The sequence below is a fragment of the Argopecten irradians genome, chromosome 11, assembly GCF_041381155.1.
Source record: "Argopecten irradians isolate NY chromosome 11, Ai_NY, whole genome shotgun sequence".
NCBI classification, from domain to species: domain Eukaryota; kingdom Metazoa; phylum Mollusca; class Bivalvia; order Pectinida; family Pectinidae; genus Argopecten; species Argopecten irradians.
In genome coordinates, this window is record NC_091144.1 from 39,057,846 (window position 1) to 39,083,685 (window position 25,840).

Consider the following 25,840-nt stretch of genomic DNA (forward strand, 5'->3'; position numbering starts at 1 on the left):
GGCTGATTAACGTCAGTCACTGATGATGTTAAAAGGCCAATAATGCTAATATTTGGTCTGCCACATGTGGTATATAAATAGCTCTTAAGTTTCACAAACATTCACCCCAATTTTCATCTTGGATTGTTGTTACACTGATATCTCCAAATATCATATAAATAACCAAATTACTTGAGGTCAAATGTGTTGCAAGTAAACAAGAGGCCCAAATGGCCTGTGTCCCCAGGTTTTATATGGTACAGTAAATGTACTTATTTTAGCACAACAAATTTTAGCTGCAAAAAAATGTTAATTATGCTTTAATAGCGCGGATATAAATAAGCGCAATTCGGTGGTTCAATGCCAGATATACCTTTTACAAAATTTAGCTCTGTACATAAATTAGAGCTTCAAAGATAACACAAAAACCGCTACCCTAAAATAAACTACTGCTAAAACAAGTATGCTTTAAGTATTTCACTCTTCACCTATAACAAGTACTAGTACTTCATTTTATAATCTCTGTTTTATTACTCCTTGAATACCGGTAATAGAAATTCAACAAGCTGACACGTTTCAAAAGACACCTTAGACTTTTTAATATGTAATAAATATATTGAGATGCTTTGATAAAATCTGGGTTGAATTTAGTTTTCATTGTAAAAATACGGTTAATGTTCATCCATCCTCATGGAAAGGTTTTTCATGCTTCCAGACCGTATCAAAAGTAAAATAATAACATTACAATAAAATATTTTATTTATAATATTTTTTTCACTGCCTTCTCAAATAATAATGGATGATGTAGCAGCTATTTTCTGTTTCGTATTTTCACTCTTTCTTTATGAACAACAAACGTTGGATTTTTGGTGACTTTCTTGGTGAATTTTGCTCCGAGTTTCTCTTCTGTCATGGCCCGCCCTCCTTGTGATAAGTACTCTGCTAACACCTGAACAATTAGAGAAAAAATACTACGTGTTAACAAGAATTTGATTACTGATAATTTGCTGATAATGACAAGGTAAAAATTCTGCATATGTTGAAAATTAATTAAAGTTCTTCACATTATACATTTGTCACTATCATTATTTCCTTTTATAACTTTAATATGTACATGTATTTTTATTTATTTTATTTATTTGTATTGTTATTGTAATGAAATGGTACAGCCAGATTATAGATGATCTGTTGGTTACTTTGTCAAAATGTCAACAAATTCTGTTCATTTGTATTCAAGGAATCATAAATATCCTTGGATAAAAAACTTTTTCGGTATCAGGAATAAAGAGTAAAATCGTGATGCAAACGTATATATGTATGAATTAACACAATTTCACAAAATTGAGGCAAGAGAAACTACATGTACTCAAATGCTGTCATAGAAAATGTTAGTAAATATTCTTTCTGTTTATGTGTAAAATTTCATCAATTTCACAGAAAAAGAAGACTCCTTTCCAGACTTTAATGATGTTCCTGCTATTTATGCATGATGAAAAAGCTGGAAAGTAACTGAAATTTCACCGTTTTTTTTCTACTTAGGAGCAAAAGAATCAAAATCAAACTTTGGTCTGTCAAGTGGACGGGGAGATCTCAACCCTTGTGAAAGATTTTGGCTGTCAACTCTCAGCATGCCTCGGGTTTATCAGCCAAAATCTTTCACTCCAGTTGAGATATCCCTGTTCGCTTGACAGACCCATGTAAGATTCTATTTGTCCCTATACGAACACCAGATATTTCTGCCATCAGTTAGTACCTTTTTCCGTAGTTTTTTCAGCCCCATCTCTCCTTTACTTTGTAACACGGTCGTGATGACTTCCACCCAGTCAAACTTTACCCCTCGTTTGGCCGGACTCTCCTCCTCCTCCTCCTCAACCATGGTGTTGGAATGTATAGAGTCGTCAGCATTTTCTGTAGCATGAGAAAAATATGTATGTTTCCTGTGATCTAATTTTTTTAGTCAACCTTAAAGGGACACTTTCTTAACATTAGTTTTCATACATAGCTTATTATTACCTTGCCTCCGGATCATGAAATTAAGTCCAAAACAGTTTAGACTTACCAGGTAGTCAATCAAAGATGACATTACAAAAAGTTATGTCATTAATGATTGGTTAAGTCAAAACTTATATCTTAGATTGTTTTATGATCCTGAAGCCAGATGTAGCAGTTAAACTATTACAGTTCTTATGCAAAACATGAATAACAAACAAAACCCATATCAATGGAATCCTTTCATACATTCTGAGGACAACTTTTTCTTTCATACCTACAGGTGTAATACTGGCTGGTCTAGGGAAGTACACCCATGTCGCCTGAGGCTGTATTGCATGGCTACCCATGTATTAAAGCCTCATGACCTCATGGCGTCAACAAAATCTTTTTCCTCTGTAAAATTTTTATCATTTTTTTCACAAATATGACTGGTTTTACTTTAAAGGATGCAAACAACGGAATTGGTGTTGAAAATATCACATAATTTTTCATTTATGGAAAATGGACTTCCAGTCGTGGATTTCTTAAAATTTATTTCAAAATGGCGGGATATTATAGTTGTAAAATTGCAATAAAACGTCGTGGTATTAAAGAAAAATATATTTTTTTAAGTGGATATGAAGGATAGGGATATTCTACCCTCGAGATCACAAAATGTTGCAAAACCCTCGGTGAGCCTCAGATTTTACTACATTTTGTGACCCTCGGGTAGAATATCTCTATCCTTCATATCCACATATGAAAGAGTCTTTTAGTCTGACCCGGGTGCCATATCTGAACAACAGATCCCAGATGCGCCCACCAAAGAATGATAAAGTCTTGACAATGCTATCTGCATTAATTCAACTATCAAAATCCAAAATGGCAGCATGTCGGTCATCTTGTTGACCAATTGGTCTTAACATGCAATATACACTGTGCCACAACTAGGGCCCAAGGGTTCATATGGAATTTGAGACAGAACCCTTCAGTACTTTCTGGGAAATAGCGGTAACCATGGATTGTTAACAGACAGCTGGCTGACAGAAGGACGGATGGACCATGGACAATTTAAAAATCTTCCTATAACTGAACATATACGGAGAGTACCAAGTGGAAATCGTCACACTGTCTTTGGTCTGTGGGACATAAATCTAGTAATAGACAGAGTCCTTTAGGTGGTAAACAGATAACTAATGAACCTTACCTTTACCCTTTTTAGCCTTCGTTGGATGTTCAACTTCGTCTAAATCTTCAGCTTCATCCCTCTTTCTTTTCTTATTCTTTTTCTTTTTACTTTTTTCACTGTCTTCATTTTCTACAGATTCACTTTTGTCTTTTTTCTCCTTTTTACTATGTTTTTTACTTCTCTCCTCCTTTCTTTCTCTTTTACTTAATTTCTTTTCCTCTTTTGAAGTCTCATCAGTCTTTGCTGTAGTATTGTCTTCACTTTCCGTGGCTGTTGATTCAGACGTTCCGTTGGTGGTCCCATTTTCGACAGGTTTCTTTGCCTGTTGTTCATTCTATAATATAACAAAAGTTCACAATCTACACATCATTTTTGTCTTTCTTTAATATATATCTTACTCCATGTGTTCAAAGTATACAAAATTGAAATAAGAGATCCCAGAGGGATCTTGGCGCCCACCAAAGAATGATCTATGTCTGACAATGTAAAGAGGGATCTTTTCCCTGCTTTTCAAACTTTTTCGAACATACAACATATGAAATTTAAGACAGATCACTTCATTACTTTCTGAGAAACAGCGGTGAAATCCAAGATGGCGGCCGGTTGGCAATCTTGCTGACCTATTAGTCCCAAAGGTACTATGCACAACTAAAGTCCAAGGGGAACCTACGCATAGAATATGAGAGATATCCTTTCAGTAATTTCTGACAAATAGCGATAACTATCAAAATCCAAGATGGCGACCGGTTCCAAAATGCAATATGCACAACTATGGTCCTAGGGGAATCTGCATATGAAATTTTATAAAGATCCCTTCAGTACTTTTACTATCAAAATCCAAGATGGCTGCCTGGCGGTCATCTTGTTCACCAAAATGAAATATGCACAACTAGGGCCCTAGGGGAACCTATATATGGAATTTGAGAAACATTCCTTCTGTTAATTTTGAGAAATAGCGGTAACAAACTTTAACTATCAAAATCCAAGATGGCTGCCTGGCGGTTCCAAAATGAAATTATGCACAACTAGGGTCCTAGGGGAACTTACATATGAAATTTGATAAAGATTCCTTCAGTACTTTATGAGAAATAGCGGAAACAAGAATTGTTAACGGACGGACGGACGGACCACGGATGAAAGGCGATTTGAATAGCCCACCATCTGATGATGGTTGGCTAAAAAGAACACCCATATCAATTATATTTCCACCTCTGTATAAAGACTATCAGCTTATGAAGCCCACTTTCTCAGGGTCCCAAATGGCCATTTTAACACTATTTGACCTGGGTATAAAGACCAATTGGCTATAGAGACCCATTTTACCTTCTGCCTTGGGTGGTCTTTATTGAAAGGTTTGACAGTACACTGTACATTAACAGACTAAATGTTATACCGTTTTCTTAAAAGCAACCATCCCTTTGAACTTATGTCATTATATATTTAGCATTGCTATGTAACAATCTTACGTTTAAATGAATGAGTGCACCACTTTAATATTTACATTTCATACCTGAATTTTATAATACTATGGCATTAACCAAGACTTTCAAAGAATTCATTGAGTAAAGAATTATAGTCAACAATAAACCTGAACAGTAGGTTGGTAAAGTTTTTGTAGCTCAGAATAAGTTGTTAAAAGTAGGTTTCCATACATATAGCCAGTTATAAGGTTATAGCCAGAGAAACAAATAGTATGTGAGTATCTTACCTGTGTAGCATTTTCCATTAATAAATCCCATGCCTGGCCGATCAGGTAAGTGTTCCTTGTATTTAAACTATTACCAACAAAATTCTGCAAATAAAAACAAAACACATAAGCTTGGTTAATTTCCTGAACAAGGTTAGTGCTTATCTCAAAATTGGCTTGCTTCCTGCATATCTCAAACTTAGCTAGATTCCTTATCAAGTTTCAGTTTTTTAATAAAACAATTTCAGGTTGTTTCCCAATCAAAGATTTTACCTTGAATTTCCCTCGTTTTCTTATCAATTCCCTGTGTTAAACTCATTCATCCTTGAAGACTCATATAGACTCTTCTTAATCAAGGAATAGATCAGTCCATTTTGAAATTTCAGGGACGAATGAGTTGACGTGACCCCTTTCATGATCAAGGCTCTACATTTGCCACAATTTTGGCTTGTTCTCAAATTCATCGACTCATTTCCTGAACAAGATCTATATTTGATGCCCCAAACTTGGCTTGGTTTTCAGATCAAGTCTTTGAATTCTCTGTACAAATATTTACCTCAAACTTGGCTCGTTTCCTGGGAATATTTGGGTAATCTTTCATCCTCTCTAGTAGACCTTTCAGCTGAGCATTGGCGTTACATTTGTCTATGGCGTCCTGGACTTGCTGCATAAAATTAACAAACCACTTGAAATAAATCATAATTGTTTCTACAGAAGTCATATACGATTAACATTCATGAATTTTGCAGACAAACAATTTTTAATTCCATGAAAGTCTATCGCTGTAAAATAATCACAGACAGTCACATGTACTTTGGGCCTTCTTGGAAAACAGTTGATACGTTCTAAGTCCATGGCATTGAGACTACCAGTATAGGAATCAAAACAGCACCAAAAATGCTTTGGATAATGTTTAATATCTAGATAATTACCACACAGGTAAGTACATACTATGATTTTTTATCCTTCTTAGTAAGACATTGGTTGTTTTTTTTTAATAACAAGTAAAGTAAATATTCCTGTTGTCCATAGAACACCAAGACTCAATCAATGCCAGATTTCAGCCTTATCCGGGCATCTAGTTGATCTTTGACTTTTAGTAGATTCAGATGTTAAATCATCATTTCTAAGAAATCTGATGAGCCAAAACATAAAGATAGACATCTCTTTCAAATCAAAGAGTCGAATGTGATTTTAGGGAGTCAAAAACATACTCTCAGGGTTCTGCTTATTGCTAGATTTCAGTGTTATGGTATATATGTAACTCCTGCCTACCTGTAACCATCGTTCCTGTTTGGCATCCCCTTTATTTGTGTTTACGTAACTCCTGCCTACCTGTAACCATCGTTCCTGTTTGGCGCCCCCTTTATTTGCGTTAGCTTTAGGTCAGTGTTATGGTATATACGTAACTCCTGCCTACCTGTAACCATCGTTCCTGTTTGGCATCCCCTTTATTTGTGTTTACGTAACTCCTGCCTACCTGTAACCATCGTTCCTGTTTGGCGTCCCCTTTATTTGCGTTAGCTTTAGGTTTGTAGTTTTTACCGGAGTATTTCTCCTCCTCACTGATACACTTAGTGTGACTCTGGTAATCATCTCCCCTACAAAATACTCAACAATTAATTCAAGAAATCAAAGTACATAAATCAACAATTACAGTCAACTCTGTCTTATAACCACCTCTCCAGACCACTTTCTCAGATTCTCAAATTCTAACACAATTGGCCCTTTGTATAAAGACCACCTGGCTATAAAGACCATTTTGCTCGGTCACTCTGGAGGTCTTTATAGACAGGTTTAATTCTACGGTATGCAATTCCAAGAAAATATTGTGTTTTCATACTTTTAAATTGTCATCATACTTTTAAAAGGAAAGAACATTCATAAACCATGAATTAGCAAACTGATTTAAATACAAAATAATTAATTTAAGAAGGATTTATTAAAGACCCTGTTTTTACCCAATTATGTCATTCTTATAGAAGAATACACATGTATTAATTTAAGAGTTTAAAAAAATTCTTCCCCGATATTATTTTGGCACTTGGGAAGCCAGAACTATGTTTTATATACTTGTATATGATTCCCCGTCATCCAAAATCCTTCAGTTCAAATTTGATCAAAATGAAAAACAATTTAACTCATTCACTCCTGGTAGACACATTTAGACTGTTCTAAATCAAAGACTAGACCAGTCCATAATGAAATTTCAGGGGTGAATGAGTTACATTGAAAGTAGGTAGATGATGGATTAGAATGAAGTGAGTTACCAGAAATCCTTTCCACAGTCGACACAGGACACCACCTCACAACGAGGACACTTTCCACGGTAATGGCTCTCTACCTGGTTCTTTTTCAGAGAATCACCACAGGCATTGCAGGTAAAAACCACCATGTTGCTGCATACAAAAATTATCATTATAAGTCACATAACATCTTAAGTCAATGTTAGAGATGTACATACTTAATCAAATTATGTATAGGCCTACTTTAAAACTATTTTTTTTGTCTTGAAAATGCAGTGTAATTTTGAATATCTACAAATGATGTTCATATATATAATAATAAAAGCAGAAACATACAATGTACACAACTTTATATATATTATAAGCTTGTTACAGACTTTTCCAACGATTTTCCATTTTAGATAGAAGTTTAGAGTGAGAGGCCCAACACACTTTAAAATATGATTTTATGTGAGAAAATTTGTCACAATCAGCTAAATATTTAAAAGGCAAACCGTGTTTATACTTGCTGAGCTGGTAGGGAATTACAATCTGAGCTGGTTCTGGGAAAAAACCGAATAGTCTATTTGTAAACATTTTTGTTGGTGTAAATTTGGTTATACAAAATGTATTTGTGTGCACCTTGAGTTCTTCTGTCTCCTTGTGATAAGTGTTGAGATGGAGTTATGGCAACAGTTTTATTTATGATCTTATGGAATGTTACCAGTCTGGCTTTTTGCTTTTTTGGGCTAGGGGCTCCCATTCTAATGATTGTATCAACTATCATGTTTGTGACACAGCCATGGTCTCTTGATCTATGGTCATTATAAACAAATCGAGCAGCCCTTCTTTGTATGTTCTCTATGGCTAAGACTTGTTGGGAAGTTCGGATAAATAGGGTCCCAGCAAGCTGCTGCATACTCAAGTGATGATCTTCCAATGATGTGAAGAAGAAGAAGAAGAAAACTTTTCGTCGACTTTCAGTTACATTTGTGACTTATTTATTGTTTAAATGTTACATCAAATTAAAACTTTTACGGTAGAGTAAATGACTGAAATAGTCTACAGGGTATAAATGTTAAATGTATCAGCATGACCACACCAGCATTAACAGTAAACAGCATTAAATACACTTTTATGTTGATTTCTTACCAGATTTAGATTTTTGCACATGGACCGGAAACGAAGTGCTGCTGTCTAAATTTAGTCGCAACGTGCACGATAAGATCCGGATTTAATGTAATCGCCGTTTCTCTGATATCAGAGATTTACATGTAAATATAACTATTTAAATCTCTGCTGATATAGATAGATTAAAAATCATTATATAACATTAATTATTGTTCAACAAAGAAATTTACACACAGTACAGTAAACATATGTATTCTTTTTATTACCGTCATACTAGCCAGTTATTTTTTTTACGGATTTAAATTTTCATCAAAAGATATTAAATTGAATTTCAGCGGTTTTAATTTTTCGCTTTCTATGACTTAATTCACTTCCCTAAAATGTCGAGATAATTTTTAGCGATGATAGCATGGCCTCTAAAAAAACTGGATTACGTACGGTATCCTTTGCCACTTGTTGCTTGTTATGCATATTCCATTGGGTACGAATTGGTTTAACTTGAAATGGTCGATATCACGGCGGTGTTAAGTTTAAACTAGTATTTGCATCCTCGATATTCCAATGGTTACTATCACTGTCGTTATATCCACCCCTTGACTATCTCATAGTGAAATTGGAGACAGGTCAGGAGAATAATGATATTTGTACCGCTCTTAAAGAAAGGAAACATGTCTGTGTGATTTTTTGTTGTTTCCCGAAAGCTTTCGCGTTTGTCATAATATGTTAATGGCGAAATTACCTATATTAATGATAAATTATAATTGGATCGAAAACTATTTTCTTAATAGACAACAGAGGATGTATTTATAAATAATTCTTCATCTCATATAGGTCAAGTTTTCGAAGGGGTTCCCCAAGGATCAATTCTTGGTCCTCTTTTATTTCATATTAATAATATAATGGACGCAGATTTAGACTTGAATTTTTACGGATTTTTTGTTTAATTTTACTTAATAGTGATTATTGAATTGCCTCTTTTGGGCTCTCTCTCTCATAAATATGTCCGTCCTTCGACTTTCCGTTGGTGGAACTCGTTTCTCGATTTTTTTATTGATCTGTCCGAACATTGCCGTCTCTTACTCTGCTATTTAAAAAAGTCTTTCTTCCAACACAAAGTCATCTCCTCCAAATTATTATAGCCTTGGTGACAGGAAAATAAATATTATTCACACTAAACTGAGATACAAATGTAGTTCCCTAAACTATGATCTTTTCAGAACAAACCTTGTAAATTATCATTCCTGTAGATCTACTGTATAAATCTGCTTTATGCATGTGAGAATGCCTATCACTATTTCTTAGAGTGTAGACAATTTTAAAATAAAAGACTTTTTTATTTAGATGAACTGAATGTCAACATAAATTTGCAATTTCTCATTTACCACATACTCCGTCTAATATCCAGTGATTTCGCCCGTGTACTGAAATTTTTTGCGTATGTCACTAGTGTAATATGACCTGTATTTTCATTGGCTGGAAATTCATTGTGACGTAAGACAGAAACAATAAAATGACATCAGTAAAAATGACATGACGTCAGGATAGTGCATTTCATATAAGATTTTATGAAACTATGGAATTTCTGTAGATCGAAGTTTAATTTTTTGCTCGACAAGGCATGCAAAAATAACAAAAAATAAAGGTAAAAACATTTCTTAGATCGTTTCATTAAAATCTCATATGAAATGCAACTCTCAGTGATCCCATATATGGAAGTCCTGGAATTTCTGTAGATCAAAGTACAATAATTTTCAACCATGTACAAATGTACAAAGATTTATTAGGTCTAAGTTAGACTAGTAATATATTTTGGAAACTATATAACATCTACTGGAATAACCATGTAAATTCACAAATTTCGCCTGAGCAGATTTGCACTCTCATAATTTTTATTCTAATCGAAATAAATGCTTACATTTTCCAATTAAATATAAATCCTTGAGATATATCCAGAGATTTACTCAAACTAATTTCACTAGTTTCATAACAACACTTATTTTTTCAAATGTAAGAGTTATCGCCCTTGCATCACTAATCGATCTAGCGATGAGGTTTATTTTGACCAATGAGAATTGACGTCTCTCTCATTTTCCGAATCGGATCGCCATATTGCTTCTTCCTATATACCACACCCAGGCGAGCCGAATAGGGGATAGTGGACTCAAAATAGGGTCTTATATTGGACCCTTTTTGTAGCCCATTACCTCAAAAAAGCCAAATGGAACTAGAAAATATCGTTGCAAACACCGTCTACATCAAAGCTAGAGAAGGTAAGATATTTTATTGTCCATACACTGTCTATTTTTCACATCTTCAGTCAAGTGCATTTGACGTTTCGTTTGTATTCTTGCAGCACACAACTGCATGCATGCTGCAATCAACTTGAAATGCTCACGTTATGCTTTCATTTTGATAAAGACTGAAAATACCCCGTTGGTTGTGGTCAGAGGCGATCGATTTGTTTACATCACGTTCGTGTGTATTGCATATTACCATTATTGAATTTCCCTTTCGTGTGCCCCAGCATCCCTGTCTCGGATTTTGGATCCATGAATTTTTTACCATTGATAACCGACATTATTAAACTGTGTGCGATACATATCAGTGGTTCAGTGTGTCTTACTTTATTTTCGGAGATAGCTGTTATTTTGATTTAGAAGTGTTTAACTGGGATTTTAAGGATACCGGATGATGCACTTGTTAATGGTTGCATCTGAATGAGGCCTCCGAGGGGGCACTTGTCAGTTAACGAGCATTAATGATACCCTACATGTGTATCAATCATTGTCATTTCATATGCAATAGCTGAAGAATAGTCTGCAAACAATGGTGATAAAACTTTTTGTTCAATGTGAAAATTATTCCCCATGTAAAATTTCAGATCTGACATCATGATTGTGTAATGATAGTTATGATACCCTATCAACATGATGTTGTCAGAAAGTGATTTTGTCATTCTTATCAAAATCAAATTATTTTAAGGATATCACTAGAAGAACAATGGAGAGTGTTACTGTTTCCGAATTCATATTTATATACATATACCATTTTTCTTGACAACACAAATGATTTTTAGCATGCATTGACAAAACCAATTAGCACGTATCTAATTTATCATAAACAATACCCGAATCGAACAAATTGTTTCGTGATGTACTGTCGTTATACAAAGGAAGTTTATGTGTATATGTAATGTTAATGGTAGTTATATAACTAATTCAAAGGATTGATCACAAAGTTGTCCAAACTAGAAAATTATATGTCTCAAAGTCAAAAAGAAATTTATTTGTGAATCAAAATTAAAAGCTTCCCTGCAATGTTTTGAAGAGATTCTGTATCTGCTATCCACTGAATATTATCTCTTCTAAAGTGGTTAGACATTTTAGTTTAGGGTATGTTTCACTTTATGTGATTTAGTGCCCTACCACTGTCTGGTGTCTGAGGGAGATGACAGGTGCATGCAGTTCCATATACTGTGTGTAGTAGTGCTGGATTGGTATACTGAAATACCAGTTTGTACCCGTATTTAACAACGCATATCGGTTCGATCCCGATACAGCAACATGTTGTTGTATCGGCTTATCGTTCAAATACAGTCAAGCTTCAGAGTCACTTAGATACACAGAAAATGCGTTTGAAAACTTAGCAGAGCACAGGACGGCTTGCATTTGGCTTGACTTGCAAGCAACTATTTTGATTATGTCTTGAATATATCTTTAGTTTATACAAAATCAGTAACAATTTTAACTTGAAAAAATTGTCAATTTATATATATATATATCGTGTATCGTTTCAGTGTATTGTCAATACATATCCTATTGGTTCGTCTGTTCCAATACCCAGCCCTAGTGTGTAGATTTGTGTCTTCTCTGGACCATTCATCTCTCCTTTCATCCTTTGACCTTCAACTCTAATCTGTTTAGATGTACTGATACTTCATATTCAAAGAAACGAAGTGATATTCTGTATTTGCTTATTAAAGAGTTATCTTCCCTTGTTGGTATGAATTGATTGTAATGTCATATATTTGTTAGGGTAACATTATAATTTTCTGGGAATGATTTGGATTTCACTCATAAAACAACATGATGTAACAACTAACAATGGATACCTACCAGCAAAGGGAGGTAACTGAGTAATATTCAAAATAAGTGTTAAACCAGGTCGTTGTGACCTATATTTTTTTTATCTTTGACCAGAGGTTTCATTGTCTTTTAGGAGAGGTGGTACAATTCCAATTTCAGGGGGTACTTTTCTATACCATCTGTATGCTATCAAATGTAATTTAGCCCAAATCAGGCAGTACCACAGCCAGGTTCAACCAGCAAAAAGTACCCGGTACCGCTGATATTGAAACCCCTGTTTGACCTACATTAGCAAACATTCTGTTTTTGTGACACACACTGTGGTTGAGGGACTTTGTTGTTTTACCACTCTCTTTGAGGTTATAATTAAGTACCCAGTACCTTTATCTTGGTTTTCCGTTGTTGCGTATTACAGAGTTAAATCCCTTGCTGGTAGGTAGCCATTGTGACATAATTGTTTTGTGATAAGGTTTTTTCTCAGAAAAGTATGACATTTTGCTCGCAAACACATGGCGTTATAACCAATTCCTACTCACAAGGGGTTGAGAGATTGATGCACTGTGTATAAAAATATACTTTAGGACAAGCGAGTCAAAGCAAATTCATCCATATATTGTGATAAATACAGAGAAATATGTAATTGTAATTAACTACCATCATATTTTCTAGTCTTCAATAAATTTGCAATGCTCAAAATATTACTTATAAAAATATTTAAGACTGTATTAATCCACATGCTTGAATTCCACTGTGAATATGAAAAATGTTGTTTGATTTCCTCACTCAAGCTAAATATATGTCTGTGTCCACTGAAATCTACGTCAAACAAAAAACCTCTCGTTTGAATATAACATTTACAATGTAAGTTGGCCTACACAATGACAGACTCGTATTATAAGCCCTTGTGATTCAAAATTGATGTTACGTAATTAAGTAAAAGTTTATTTTAATCTTATTTAATTTCTTCCGACGTGAATTTAATATACAAAATAACTGGTATGTCAACACAAATCAATTTCTTAGTTTAGAACGCTTTGTTGAATTCCAATGATTTCTCCCACTATGATAAGTGTTCAGTTTGTATGGTTTAATTTGGCTTGTCATGTCCACTAGTGTATAGCAACCGAAGCATGCAGATTTTTTTAAGCAGGTTAGCCACATTAAATGAAGAGGTGCACAGTATACGATTATCTAGACCTGTTCAGTTTGAAATGATGCGTATCACTGTGAGACTTTGTTGTATTGAACTATATATTGGTCCTCTTGGAATCACCCCGGGATTTTTCTGACTTACCATGAATTAATCAAACATTGAAATTTTGAATTATATTGGCATTTGTGTCTTTATTTTGAAACAAAAATATGTTAATGATTAAAAGATTTCATTCATTAAATATATAGGCCTACCAACTATCGTATTCTCCATAATTAGTGCCCCTCCCCTCTTCTGGAAAAGGAGTTGAAGTTATATGAATGCTCCCCCCCCCCTCCCACCAATCCCACAGATTTTACGATGTTTTAAAACTGTGTGATGCTTATAACATTGATATTCTCATCCATATTACTTGAAATTCATATTATGGCAGGCATACATGTTTGTATAATTGTGAGTCTTTTACATAAAAATATGTTGTGTCATAATTAAGTACGGAAAAAATTTGACATTTACTAGAATTTTTTCGTCCACAACTCCCATTTTGGTTCCCTTACAAGCACCCCTCTTTGTTATGATACAGCAAATACAGTATATGATTTACTTTAGACGGTGGTGTTGATAAATGGATCACAGTTGCTCGTCTGCTGTCAGGGGTTAATCTAGGTTTTGGGGGAAACTTACTCTTTTTCAAAATAGGGGGAAATTTTGGTGAAATGTATGGGAATTTGAATTTACTGCTTTGATTTTGGTCCAAGATTGTATTCATTGTGACGAAAAAGAACTGTAAATTTTATTTTATTTTTCGATTTATTCAAATAAACTTTTAAGCTCAATAATTAAAAGTTTGAGTTGATAATAAAATTTGCACTAGTTGTATGATGAATATGAAAATATTTGCAAAAAAACTTTAACAAAAAATAAGTCACTGGGGAAATAGCGTTATAAAAAAAAAATCATTTTTTAGCTTCAAATGTTCAAATCTTTAGAGGAATTTTATGCCCGAGGGAAATTTATTTCTTGAGGGAAAACTACCCATAAACGGTAGTAAGTCAGAGCTAGATTAATCCCTGGCTGTGTAACATTTCAAAATGGTTGTCTTCATAGGTACAGATCTAAAGTGAATGAACGAAAGACATGCAATACTTTTTGTAAAAGATATCATGATATATGCGTAAGACCAAAGAAAAAATATACTTGTTATCAGTAAAACTCTTTAAGAATAGATAGGGATTCTTTTTCTTTTTTTTTTTGAAATACTTTTTCTTTTCGTCCCAGTTTCTTGCAGTGAAAAACTAACATAGTCTTTATTCCACCTTATATAAACCATGGATTTGATTCAAAGGGGGTTATTGGTGTCTTAATAACAGAATATGTACCAAATCTCACAATTTTGTGCAAAACCAAAAACTTTGAAGGTTGTTATATGTTTGCTTGAGTGTAAAACTGATAAAAAGTTTTTGAGTAAGCACTGATTTTATAGGGTCTGTTGGGTTACCGGAAACACAAATATTTTTTTGTTTGGCCTTATGATACACTGATCATATATTGTGTTACAAAAATGTTCATGATAGGCATCCTTAGTGCATGACTATTTATAATAAACTGTTTCGAGAAATGAGTCCTGTAGGTTAATTTGATTACCGCGGTCATTAGATACAATATAGACATAAAGCAGAGTTTGTTGTCTGTATATATTGTATCGGATGACAAGAGTAAGCAGACAATATGACTTATTTTACAACGTGTATGATTGGTAGCTAGAAAAATGGTCACCAACTGATCTGGTAATGTATATTTTATAGCACTCTTCAGGTAACCTATAATGTTCTACAGGTGTACACACATACACTATCGCTTAATCCATGACAGGACAAAAACATCCTTTTGAGAGGATCCAGTCCTATATACATGTATAAGATGTCCTGCTGGTCAATACCATCAGATTCTTTTATAAGAGATGTTAAGGAGAGTGATGTATTCTACCCGAAGGTCACAAAATGTTATTAAACCCGCGGCAAGCCTGGTGTTTTACAACATTCTGTGATCTTGAGGGGAAAATATCCCTATCATTCATATCCACATATATATGAAAGGTTAACTTATATTTTCTCTGATACCTCGACTTTTTTTATTGTAATTTAACCATTATGATATTTTGCCATTTTGAAGAAAAAAAACACAACTGCTGGTCAATACATGTATGAAAATTGCATGATATCTTTATGCAAATCCAGTTGTATGTACCTTTTAAAGTAAATCCAGCCTACTTTCTGAAAAAAATTGTGATAAAATTGTACCAAAAAAATAATAATTTTGTTGACGCTGTGACGTCATGAGGCTTTATTACATGGGTAGCCATACAATACAGCTTCAGGCGACATGAGTGTATTGTACTAGACAAGCCAGAATTACATGTGTTGGTATGAGTGAAAATTAACTGAATGATAAAATATCCCAGCTGTCCATTTGATGACTTTTTTTTGTGATTTCAGGTGGTGGTGGAAAACGAAAGGGGAAAAGCAAAAAATGGAAACAAATTTTGAAATTTCCTCATATAAGCGGGTGCATGGATATCAAAAATAAAATTTGTAAGTATACTTCTATTTTCATATATTCGATACAAACTTTTTCTCGTCATAGACTGGCCATCAGGCCTTACGTTATTGATAAGATTTTCCCACAGAAGTCTAATACTAAGTTATCTCCCCGTAGTTTAAAACTTATAATCAGGCATGTGGTATACATACAGATAAAAAATTATCAAGGCAGATTTTTGTGATGTTTTTAATATTCTGTAGACTGGTGGCTGTCTATTAAAAATTCCCTCACATGAATCAATCTGATTGAAATACAGATCCTTATAACTACTCCGTTATATAAAGGATCTGACAATATCCCATAGGGGGTCACGTCCAGATGACCTTTATACCATGTGGTCTTCATATCAGATACATTTTCTACACTTGTCATATCAATTGAAAACGATATTTCGTCTCAGTATACATATACAATTAGCTTTGTTGTGCTCTTTGGGCGAGATGACTACGTAAACCAAAATAATGTGTCTGACAGCTTTTTCAAACTATTTCGTCCCCAGAAATTCACTGTCAAAATTTTGCAAGTAACAATTTGATTGGCCTTTTCCAAAGGTCACCTGGACATGACCCCTAATGGGATTTTTCTCAGATCCTCTTATCTTACGTAGTGATAATAAGGATCTGTATTTTAATCAGATTGCACATGAATGAGTATTTTCTAAGGTACTGTGGTTATACCAATATACTCATCTGTTACCTGCAGGTCACCCTTCGTTTGATAAACCACATTGGACGTTTAAATATAAAAGTGGGATCACTTACTTAATTGAATATAGAAATACAGGGAAAACCAGGTGATCAGGTGGTGCTGTGGTTAAGCCACACGCCTTTCAACTAGCTGGCCGGGGTTTGATCCCCGACACGGACGTGAAAAGGTCAGGGGTCACCTACCCGATCACATGTTTTTTGCTCTGGAGTGCAAAAAAACATGTGATCGGGTAGGTGACCCCTGACCTTTTCCTTTCACTCTAAGACCCCTCACATGCTTTCATCCAGGCCATCGTAAATGATTTGTATAAGTTGTATAACTTGTTTCACAGTTGATGTGATAAAAATAGTCTATATTTCAAATACAAGGAAATTATTTGGAAAAGTCACTGAAATGCGACATATAGGCCTTGTGTCTCAGGGGGAAAAAAAGAGAAAATGACAAACTGTATCAGAAAAATAACTGTGAAAAATCGTAGATAATGAATACAAGTCCTCGTAAATAATGATCAGAGCACGATACTGCGCCCAAATAAGGAAAGTATATATATATATAGAGTGTTGTTAATATACTTCTTTTAGCAAAGTCAAGTTTAAGTCCAAACGTAAAAAACCGTAAATTATGATTTATTTATAAGTGTGAATATGAATTAGCACGATTGGGTGGTAGAATACTGGAAACACCTTTTTACAAAATTTAGCACTTCAAAGTCGGCGCGAAAAGTACTAAAAATAAAACTGCTGCTAAAATAATTATATTTACAGTATTTAGATTAAAAAAAAATAAACAAAAAAACAACATTCATTCAAGGCATTCAGTTAACCATTGACTTTAAACACAGTTTTATAAGTCAAACTGCCATTTCTGAGAAATATGAAGAGTCAAAACATATGAAATAGGCTTCAAACCCAATTTTCTAAAAAATGGAATTCAAAAACATACCCTCGGAGGTCTATTGGTTGCCCTGACATTTATTTGACAAGACAATTTTGTACTTTTTTTCAGCTCAATCCTACCACTATATAGTAGAACAGCAGCCTATAGGACGTGAACTGTTCCGTATGTACTGTTCGGGAACACCCACACTTGCCAAAGCCATTAGTTTCCTTGATATGGTGGTAAGTAACACTCCTTGTTTGTTTCTTAGTTTTCGTTTATCACATAATCCGCCCGATGTCCAGTGACATCGCATGTGTTATGTTTTTGTATATGTTACTAATGTAACATTCCGTCTTTGCACATTAAAGAGTCGTTCCATTGCGGGTAGGTATCCATTGTGACGTCATTATTTTGTAGGCGCAATTCACGTCATTTTCTCTGAAAAGTATGATGGTTATGCCTGCAAAACCATGACGTCACAATCAATACCTATCCGCAAGGGCAGACAACTCTGTAATATGCTAATGCAGAATATGACCTGGAGAGTTTTTCATTGGCTGGAAATCCATAGTGACGTCATGGCTTGACGTTAGTAAACAATGATGTGACATCAGGATTTGTAGAAGTTGCGACAAAATGGTGGCCCCCGCAGGAATTTCGCAACATATTTTGATGTTGATATATCTTAGTTGTTGTAGTTATGTGATAAGGATCTTGAATTTGCGTTCATTGCCGCAGTGGCCAAGTAGTTAAGATTTCCGGCATATATATTACCACAAGTCCGTCATCGCTGGATCACGAGTTCGAATCCCATGTGGGGAAGTTGCAAGGAACTGACTATTGGTTGGTGGTTCTTTTCCGGGTACTCAGGGTTTTACTCCACTACCTACTTCCATGACCATGGCTGTTATTAGGACGTAAAACTAAACAAACCAAACCAAGGGTTGCTCATTTCAACTCTGATCTGTTTAAAATTTTATGACACTTCACGTTTACATTAGAATTTTTAGAGGGTTTCGAAAGTTGTGACATGTACTTAGCAGTGCATGTTAAATCACAGATTAGAACTGTCATTCCACCTGTCTGATCCTTACTAATTATAAGGCTTTCATTTCAAAACAGTGATAAGGGGTATACTACTCAGGTACTATTGAACCTGTAGCATAAAAGGATATAAAAAAGGCTACAAAATTTTGTTAAATGATAACTTTGACCATCAATTAAGGTCACACTTTTAATTTGTCTTGTATTGAAAAAGCAGGTCTTCTCATTTAATAAAATGTATATTGAAAAGTTTTATTCATCCTGTTCAGCAAGTTTGTTCAAATGAATGGGGCTTGATCATGATCAGATGAGCAAGTCGAGCACATTTGGCCCATTGATGTAAGCCTTACAGGCCCTTTAGGACACTTGTTAATATTTGTTTATATATATAAATGTACGCTTGCATCTTACGTAGACATATGCTAAACACTTAGCTACAGATACACCTGTGCATGTTCGTGGCCGAGATAAGAACACATGTACAGCTACGCACAATCTCAGATATGTTCACGATTTGTTTATTTTTGGGTTGAATATTTATCAATGTGACTACCGATGCTGTAATAAAAATGATAATAAAAACAGAAGAAGAAATGTGGTATATGGACTAGTGAAATCATCTGATATACTATTTTATAGCTTATAGCACTCAATCACGTTACAAAAAGTCAGGGAGATATGACTTACAGGAGACAAAACCACAATACTTCAACATGCCAAAATTCAAGTTAATTGTTATGCATTATGATAGCATTTTGGCAAAAAGCAGAAAAAACAACACCATTTTGGATGATGATGGGTTTTAAAAAAGCAGAAAAAACAACACCATTTTGGATGATGATGGGTTTTAAATGAGATATGTATATGCTATTTAGATACTCTTTTTTGATGGTGATATTTATCTCTATCTCCTAAAATATTATGAATTTGCATTTATTTTGACGATAACTGTCTTTCAAAGGAAATTGGAGAGTGCATGTGTTTATTTTGGATAACTGTCTGAAATTCCATATCAATTTTAGAATACAGAAGATGTTTATATATCACACACTTGCAAACAGCAAACATACACCAACCTGTTTATGTTATAAAATGTGCAAGTTAGCACGTTATTTTACAGTATGCACATCTTGATTGTCAAGATACCATCAAATGTCATCTCGTAAACAAAATTTGTGTTGCTTCCTCATTGGAAACTGTCAAAAAAAAAAAATTTAATAAATAAAAAAGTATTTAATATATCTTTGTGTATTTTTAACATTTTAAAAGTACATGATGCAAAACACCTTAATTTGTCTTTTAAGCTCATGTTACATGTTCATTACAGAAAAAATTTCTTCAGCTGGCTGACTTTCATTTGTCTTTTAAAACCTAACTGTAGATCATGTTGTTTAGTCACACAACCATATTGTTTCATCTGCTTATACAGTGGAACTTCCCAAAACCGAACCTTCTCAAAACCGATCACCTCTAGAAACCGAACATGGATGCCATGTACGGAATGAAATCCTCTTTATTAATAGTATATAAAACTTCCCAAAACCGATCCCTCCCCATTCCGAAGACCGGACCGATTTTGAGATCGGAATAGTCAAATGTAACTAAAATACACTTCTGAAAACCGGCCTTACCTGAGCGACACCGATAGATTGCATTGCGGTCTGATCAACCGACCGTGAAATACACACGTATCTGTACCATAGATGTCGCATGCCATGTCCTGGGGCATGTATACAGATGTGAAGGCTATAGGTACACGGTAATTATACCCGAGATGGTGGTGTAATTATTAATCATGTCTATTGTTTAGATATTTAACGAAGGTCTACCACGTGCACGCGGTTTGTTTACTGTAGGAAAACAAGCAGAGCTAGTAATAAAGAGAAAGTTTCGTATTCAAATCACACAGATTTTTTATTTACATATGTAGTTGTCTGATAACGTAAATTATCTGTATGAAGAAGCCGAAGCCATGTATAGTTTTAGAAAATGACCGGCATCGACTGATCATCGTGTAATTAAACCATATGATTTGATTCTTGGCGTAACCGGAAGCGATCGTAGTGTAGGTTAGTGCAGACGAGAACATCCCCAACAACATTCACGCAACTAACTAACTAAACTAAACTACGTATATAAGCGGTAACAAAGTCAAGATTGTTGTAATCCATTCCTTTTTAAACGTATGATTCTCTCTTTTGTGATAACATTTACATTAACAATCAATATCGGTTGGTTGTAACGAACACTAGCCATACATGCGGTACACTAGTGAAAAAAACAACTTCCGATCGATTAAATCCGGATCGTAATGATCGGTATTCGGTTCACTTCTCCAAACCGAACCCTCTCTAAACCGGCCGAAATTATGTGCACCGACCATGATCGGTTTCCGGAGGTTCCACTGTATATCGGTATCGGGTATACATGTACATAATTCCGCCTATTCAAAGGTTGTCCAACTGGCTCTGCGGGATACCGGATCTAAACTAAGAAGACCAGTAGTATCGTCATCCTTCAGATTCGGAACAGAACTATTCAGACACGATGGCTTTGGACAGAGTCCTGTTGTACTGTCCGTCTTATCCATACCATACTCAAACGATCTATTGATGTGGCCTTCAGAATTGGCCCGGCCTCTGTAACAATCAGCAGGAAGTGGAAGATTTTGGTTACTATTTGTCTCATTTTCAAACGATTCCACAGGTGGGAGGTAATCCTGATACTGTTGATAGTATCCCGTATTGGTACCGACCTGTTGAGTGCTGTCCATAACGGAACCTCCATATGTGATGTTTGGAATGCTTGGTGCAATAACAGGGAGATGTGGATTATCTTCCATTAGAAGTGGCTCGTTCTCATCCTCATCGTACAAGTCCGTGAAACAAGTGGCAGACGACTCCATGCTGTAGGCAGCACTGTCTACAGACTCCATCTTACACAATTTCTTCTTCCCCTTACGGAAAGATCCTTTGCTATATATCTTCTGTTGTACAAATTCCAGCAATAAGATTTCATCGGTCTGAGTTTCCACGGAAACGGTCGGTTTCTTACGTCCAACAGTCAGCAGATCAAAACGACATGCACATGTTTTGCCAGATTTAAAATATGTATCGAGAAGTTGTTGCTGATGTTCACATGGTTCCTGGGTTATTGCTTTCTGTCGCTGTGTGCATTCCAGGTTTTCTATCCGTCGTAGTCTAACCAAGTGTGCCTTTCGTCGGCTCAATATGGCCTCTGTGACCATCAACATCAGCACGCCTATCCCCACAATTGAAGGACCAATCACATGGAATATCGTACGCTTCTTCCAGAAGACCGTATCAGAACCGATCCCGGGAAACACGCTCAGGAAAAGGATGGTGAGGCCGGTGAACAGCAGAATACTTGTTGGTAGATATAGTAGTTTGAGTCTGCCTGTTGCCCTGGCAACCTCCTCACGATTAGCCTCCCGCTTCCTCCGCCGACGGATATACTCACGATCTTTCGCTTGCTCACGTTCTTCAAACCAAATGCTGAATTGGCGCACACGCTCGCGTTGCATCTTGACAGGGTTTGACTTCTTTGGCCCATCTTTCTTTTTCATTCTGAAATTTTACAACTTTCTACCTGTTGATGGTGTTTCCATGATTACAAGGCTTAGCTGGTTTAATTTAACTACCCTATTATTTAATAGTCAGACTGCAAAGTCTCATGAAACTGCTGAGGATTTTACCCATGGTTTTGATTAGGACTGGGTATTGGAAGGTCTAAAACGATGCGGTACAAATTGAAAATACACTGAAACAATACAAGATACGTATTGACGATATACTGGACCGCTTTTTTCAAATTCAGTTTAACATTTTGTTTTGAATATTGTGACAATAAAAGACAATTTTGATCAAACATTCTATAACCTGGCAAAAACCTACCAAACATTTGATTTGGTTCACCATCTGTGTTGATAATTTCTGTCAATTCATATTCTTAGCTATGAAAAGACATTTCTTATCCATCTAGGTGACACAGATGCTTTAAACACTACCTTTTGATCGAAATTGAATGATGTTTTAGAATAAATTTTGTTTGGAATTTCCTCTTTCTATAATGAAAACAGTTGGTTGAATTGTTAAAACGATACAGCGATATACAGCATGTTTGCGTATCAATATTCGAAACGATACAGCGATATACAGCATGTTTGCGTATCAATATTCGATACGCTTCTGAAAACCGATACGTATCGGTATATCAATATATTTATCCAGCCCTAGTTTTGATTGGGAGTTCATCTTACAGAAAAGAGGTCTGGTATATATATATTGCCAACTTATAGAATTTTGATTTTGCCTCAAGGAATTATTCTTACAACCATTTACCTGTTATGGTTTATTTATGCTCCTCATGAAATTCTTCGTGTGGAATTTACTGTAAATGAGCTTTTTTTGTGGCGATAAAATGCATTCACAGCGATTAATTTGGTAATATACAGTTTAAAAATGCACTGTTCTGTTTTTTTAATCTTTTCCGCGGCATTTTATTTTTCAAAAAATATAATATAATATAACGCACTTGAAAATCAAATCCACGAAAAAAGTTTTGGTTGACATATATAAATAAAGCAAGGTGTGATATTATAAATGCTTTTTGTATTTTCAAATTTTTTTTAATTGACTGAATGCGTTATATGAATCTGACTTAATACATAGAAAACAAAGGAATAAAAACCTGTATCTAGCAATGGCATTTATGACTTTTTTTATACATGGGCTCACTTAGTCAAATTAAAAGTTAGATGATCTGTTTGTGAGATATTTACCCCTGTATGTAGTCAATTCTAAAGTAGACTATATTATGTTGAAACACTAAGGTATTAAAGCAGAATTTCTTGTCAATACTTACAAAAGTGAAAACAAGGATTTCCCCGAACGAAACTGTTGATGAGAAGATATCTGTCCACGCCGAAAAGCACCAGACACATTCGCATTCATAGAAGCCATTTTTCATTGGAAATAAACTGTTGACGTAAAAATTAAATCCGTGTTTGTGCTTCAATTTGCTATCAGTTGGACCCGATTTGGATATATACATATATTTATGTTTTTATACTCCATAACAATAGGGTCAAAGGTTGAGTTGGATATTAAAATAAAAAATTGGCAACTGCATAGGCTTACTAATTATGAAGGAAATGATTAAGTACTGATTGTTCCAGCTTAATTGTTAAGCTCGTAAAATTTTTTTTCTGATTTAAAAACCAAACAAGCAAACAAAAAATATCACAAAAAAGCATTATCTAGATGTGTAAATGGCAATGTTGAAAATGTTGACCTTTAAATTCTAAAAGAATTTCTTTTATAATTATGTTTAAATTAATTTTCAATGTTGTATGTGGTCCCATTGAGTTATCATACATGTTGATTGGATCTTTATATAATGTCAGTGGACAGATATTGGCACCCTTAATCATACATGTTGATTGGATCTGTATATAATGTCAGTGGACAGATATTGGCACCCTGACTAAGGACAATGGTTGTGTTAACACAGTCATATTGTCTTCGGATCATTAGACTGAAACAATAGCTGAAGGATATAGGAATCGTGACACGCTACAGCCAAACATAGCCTTATGGTGTAGACTTGTAGAATAATCTCTCCTATGAAATACACTTATGTCATGAATCATTCGCTTGATCAGTGAGTGTATCTTTTAATATAATTTAAAGGGCTTTTGAACTCATACACCCCTAAAAACTCATTTGGACCAGTCTAGATCAAATGCTGGAACAGTCATTTTTAAAATTTTCAGGGGTGAATTAATTGGACTATATTCTCAAGGTATATGCCACTATCACCAAAAGGAAGATGCCTCATTAGAAAAGCCATTTAAAACTTATGAGAATCATCAGGTATTTAATTAGATACTGTCCACAAATCAATACCTAAGATATTTTTTAGAGACTCTTTTATCTGACGATGCCTGCACAGTTTAGCGTGCTGCAAGACCGATCACTCCAAGGTGATTACTGATCATGATACAAGTGGGACTGTGGCTGCCAATTAAGTCTGGGCTTTAAGTATTCATTAACTGCAGTATCGAACAAACTATGTTGTGTTAAATTGAACTACTTTTGCAATTATCAACCTTCATGTAATAAAAACGCTCCCGTCGGACTATACACTGCTTTTGATGTTTGCAATTGATGTAGCTTTGTTATAATCTCCATACACATTGTTCCAGGTTGGGAATTGCTCATTTCATATGAAGCCGTAACAAGAATGATGAAATATAACATTAAACTATGTACCTTGTTGTTTTCTGTTTTTAATATTTTACTTTTACTAATTTAATTATTTTTATCTCAAGTACCCAGTAGTATAGATTTTTAAAAGGATTTTTCATTTGGAAAAAAAAAAAAAAAAAAGACAAGACAATACAATAAAAAGCTACCTTTTACATTGAATATTTTTTTAGCCCACCATTATCAGATGGTGGGCTATTCAAATGATGATGGTGGGCTATTCAAATCACCTTTCGTCCATGGTCCGTCATTTCGTCCGTCCGTTAACAATTCTTGTTACCGCTATTTCTCAAAAATACAGAAGGGATCTTTCTCAAATTTCATATGTAGGTTCCCCTAGGACCCTAGTTGTGCATATTGCATTTTGGGACCGATCGGTGAACAAGATGGCCGACAGGCGGCCATCTTGGATTTTGATAGTTAAAGTTTGTTACCGCTATTTCTCAAAAAGTACTGAAGGGATCTTTCTCAAATTTCATATATAGGTTCCCCTAGGACCCTAGTTGTGCATGTTGCATTTTGGGACCGATCGGTGAACAAGATGGCCGACAGGCGGCCATCTTGGATTTTGATAGTTAAAGTTTGTTACCGCTATTTCTCAAAAAGTACTGAAGGGATCTTTCTCAAATTTCATATATAGGTTCCCCTAGGACCCTAGTTGTGCATATTGCATTTTGGGACCGATCGGTCAACAAGATGGCCGACAGGTGGCCATCTTGGATTTTGATATATGAAGTTTGTTACCACTATTTCTCAAAAAGTACTGAAGGGATCTTTTTCAAATTTCATATGTAGGTTCCCCTTGGACCCTAGTTATGCATATTGCATCTTGGGACCGATCGGTCAATCTTGGATTTTGATAGTTCAGACATGTTAACCCTACCGATTCAGGTGGAAGTCT

At 35.0% G+C, this 25,840-nt stretch overlaps 3 protein-coding genes across 3 annotated transcripts in view; 1 reads left to right on the forward strand and 2 right to left on the reverse strand.

Moving 5' to 3' along the window:
- Positions 1-486: 486 nt before the first annotated feature.
- LOC138335525 (cell growth-regulating nucleolar protein-like) lies at positions 487-8,272 on the reverse strand. Its single transcript, XM_069284658.1, has 8 exons — positions 8,204-8,272; positions 7,097-7,225; positions 6,307-6,427; positions 5,383-5,490; positions 4,848-4,931; positions 3,158-3,473; positions 1,733-1,887; positions 487-928 (listed from the first exon to the last, which is right to left on the reverse strand). The coding sequence occupies exons 2-8, from the start codon at positions 7,219-7,221 to the stop codon at positions 791-793; spliced, it is 1,047 nt and encodes a 348-aa protein (XP_069140759.1). The 5' UTR covers positions 7,222-7,225; positions 8,204-8,272; the 3' UTR covers positions 487-790.
- Positions 8,273-10,259: 1,987 nt separating this feature from the next.
- The window catches only part of LOC138335526 (G protein-coupled receptor kinase 5-like), a 38,169-nt gene continuing 22,588 nt past the window's right edge, over positions 10,260-25,840 (forward strand). The window contains 3 exon segments of the mRNA XM_069284659.1: positions 10,260-10,452; positions 15,916-16,011; positions 17,735-17,847. Of these exon segments, the coding sequence (XP_069140760.1) occupies positions 10,401-10,452; positions 15,916-16,011; positions 17,735-17,847 (261 nt within the window). The 5' untranslated portion in view covers positions 10,260-10,400.
- Positions 19,866-23,794, reverse strand: LOC138335524 (uncharacterized). Its single transcript, XM_069284656.1, has 2 exons — positions 23,537-23,794; positions 19,866-22,239 (listed from the first exon to the last, which is right to left on the reverse strand). The coding sequence occupies exons 1-2, from the start codon at positions 23,632-23,634 to the stop codon at positions 21,096-21,098; spliced, it is 1,242 nt and encodes a 413-aa protein (XP_069140757.1). The 5' UTR covers positions 23,635-23,794; the 3' UTR covers positions 19,866-21,095.

Bases quoted from the DNA above. Each gene is read 5' to 3' on its own strand.
- LOC138335525 (XM_069284658.1), bottom strand. From the start codon at position 7,221: ATGGTGGTTTTTACCTGCAATGCCTGTGGTGATTCTCTGAAAAAGAAC. The intron at 6,428-7,096 runs GTAACTCACTTC...AGTATTTTGTAG, and splicing joins GACTGTGGAAAGGATTTCTG to GGGAGATGATTACCAGAGTC. The intron at 3,474-4,847 runs GTAAGATACTCA...GTTATATTATAG, and splicing joins TAATGGAAAATGCTACACAG to AATGAACAACAGGCAAAGAA.
- LOC138335524 (XM_069284656.1), bottom strand. From the start codon at position 23,634: ATGGCTTCTATGAATGCGAATGTGTCTGGTGCTTTTCGGCGTGGACAG. The intron at 22,240-23,536 runs GTAAGTATTGAC...GTAAAATTTCAG, and splicing joins AAATCCTTGTTTTCACTTTT to AATGAAAAAGAAAGATGGGC.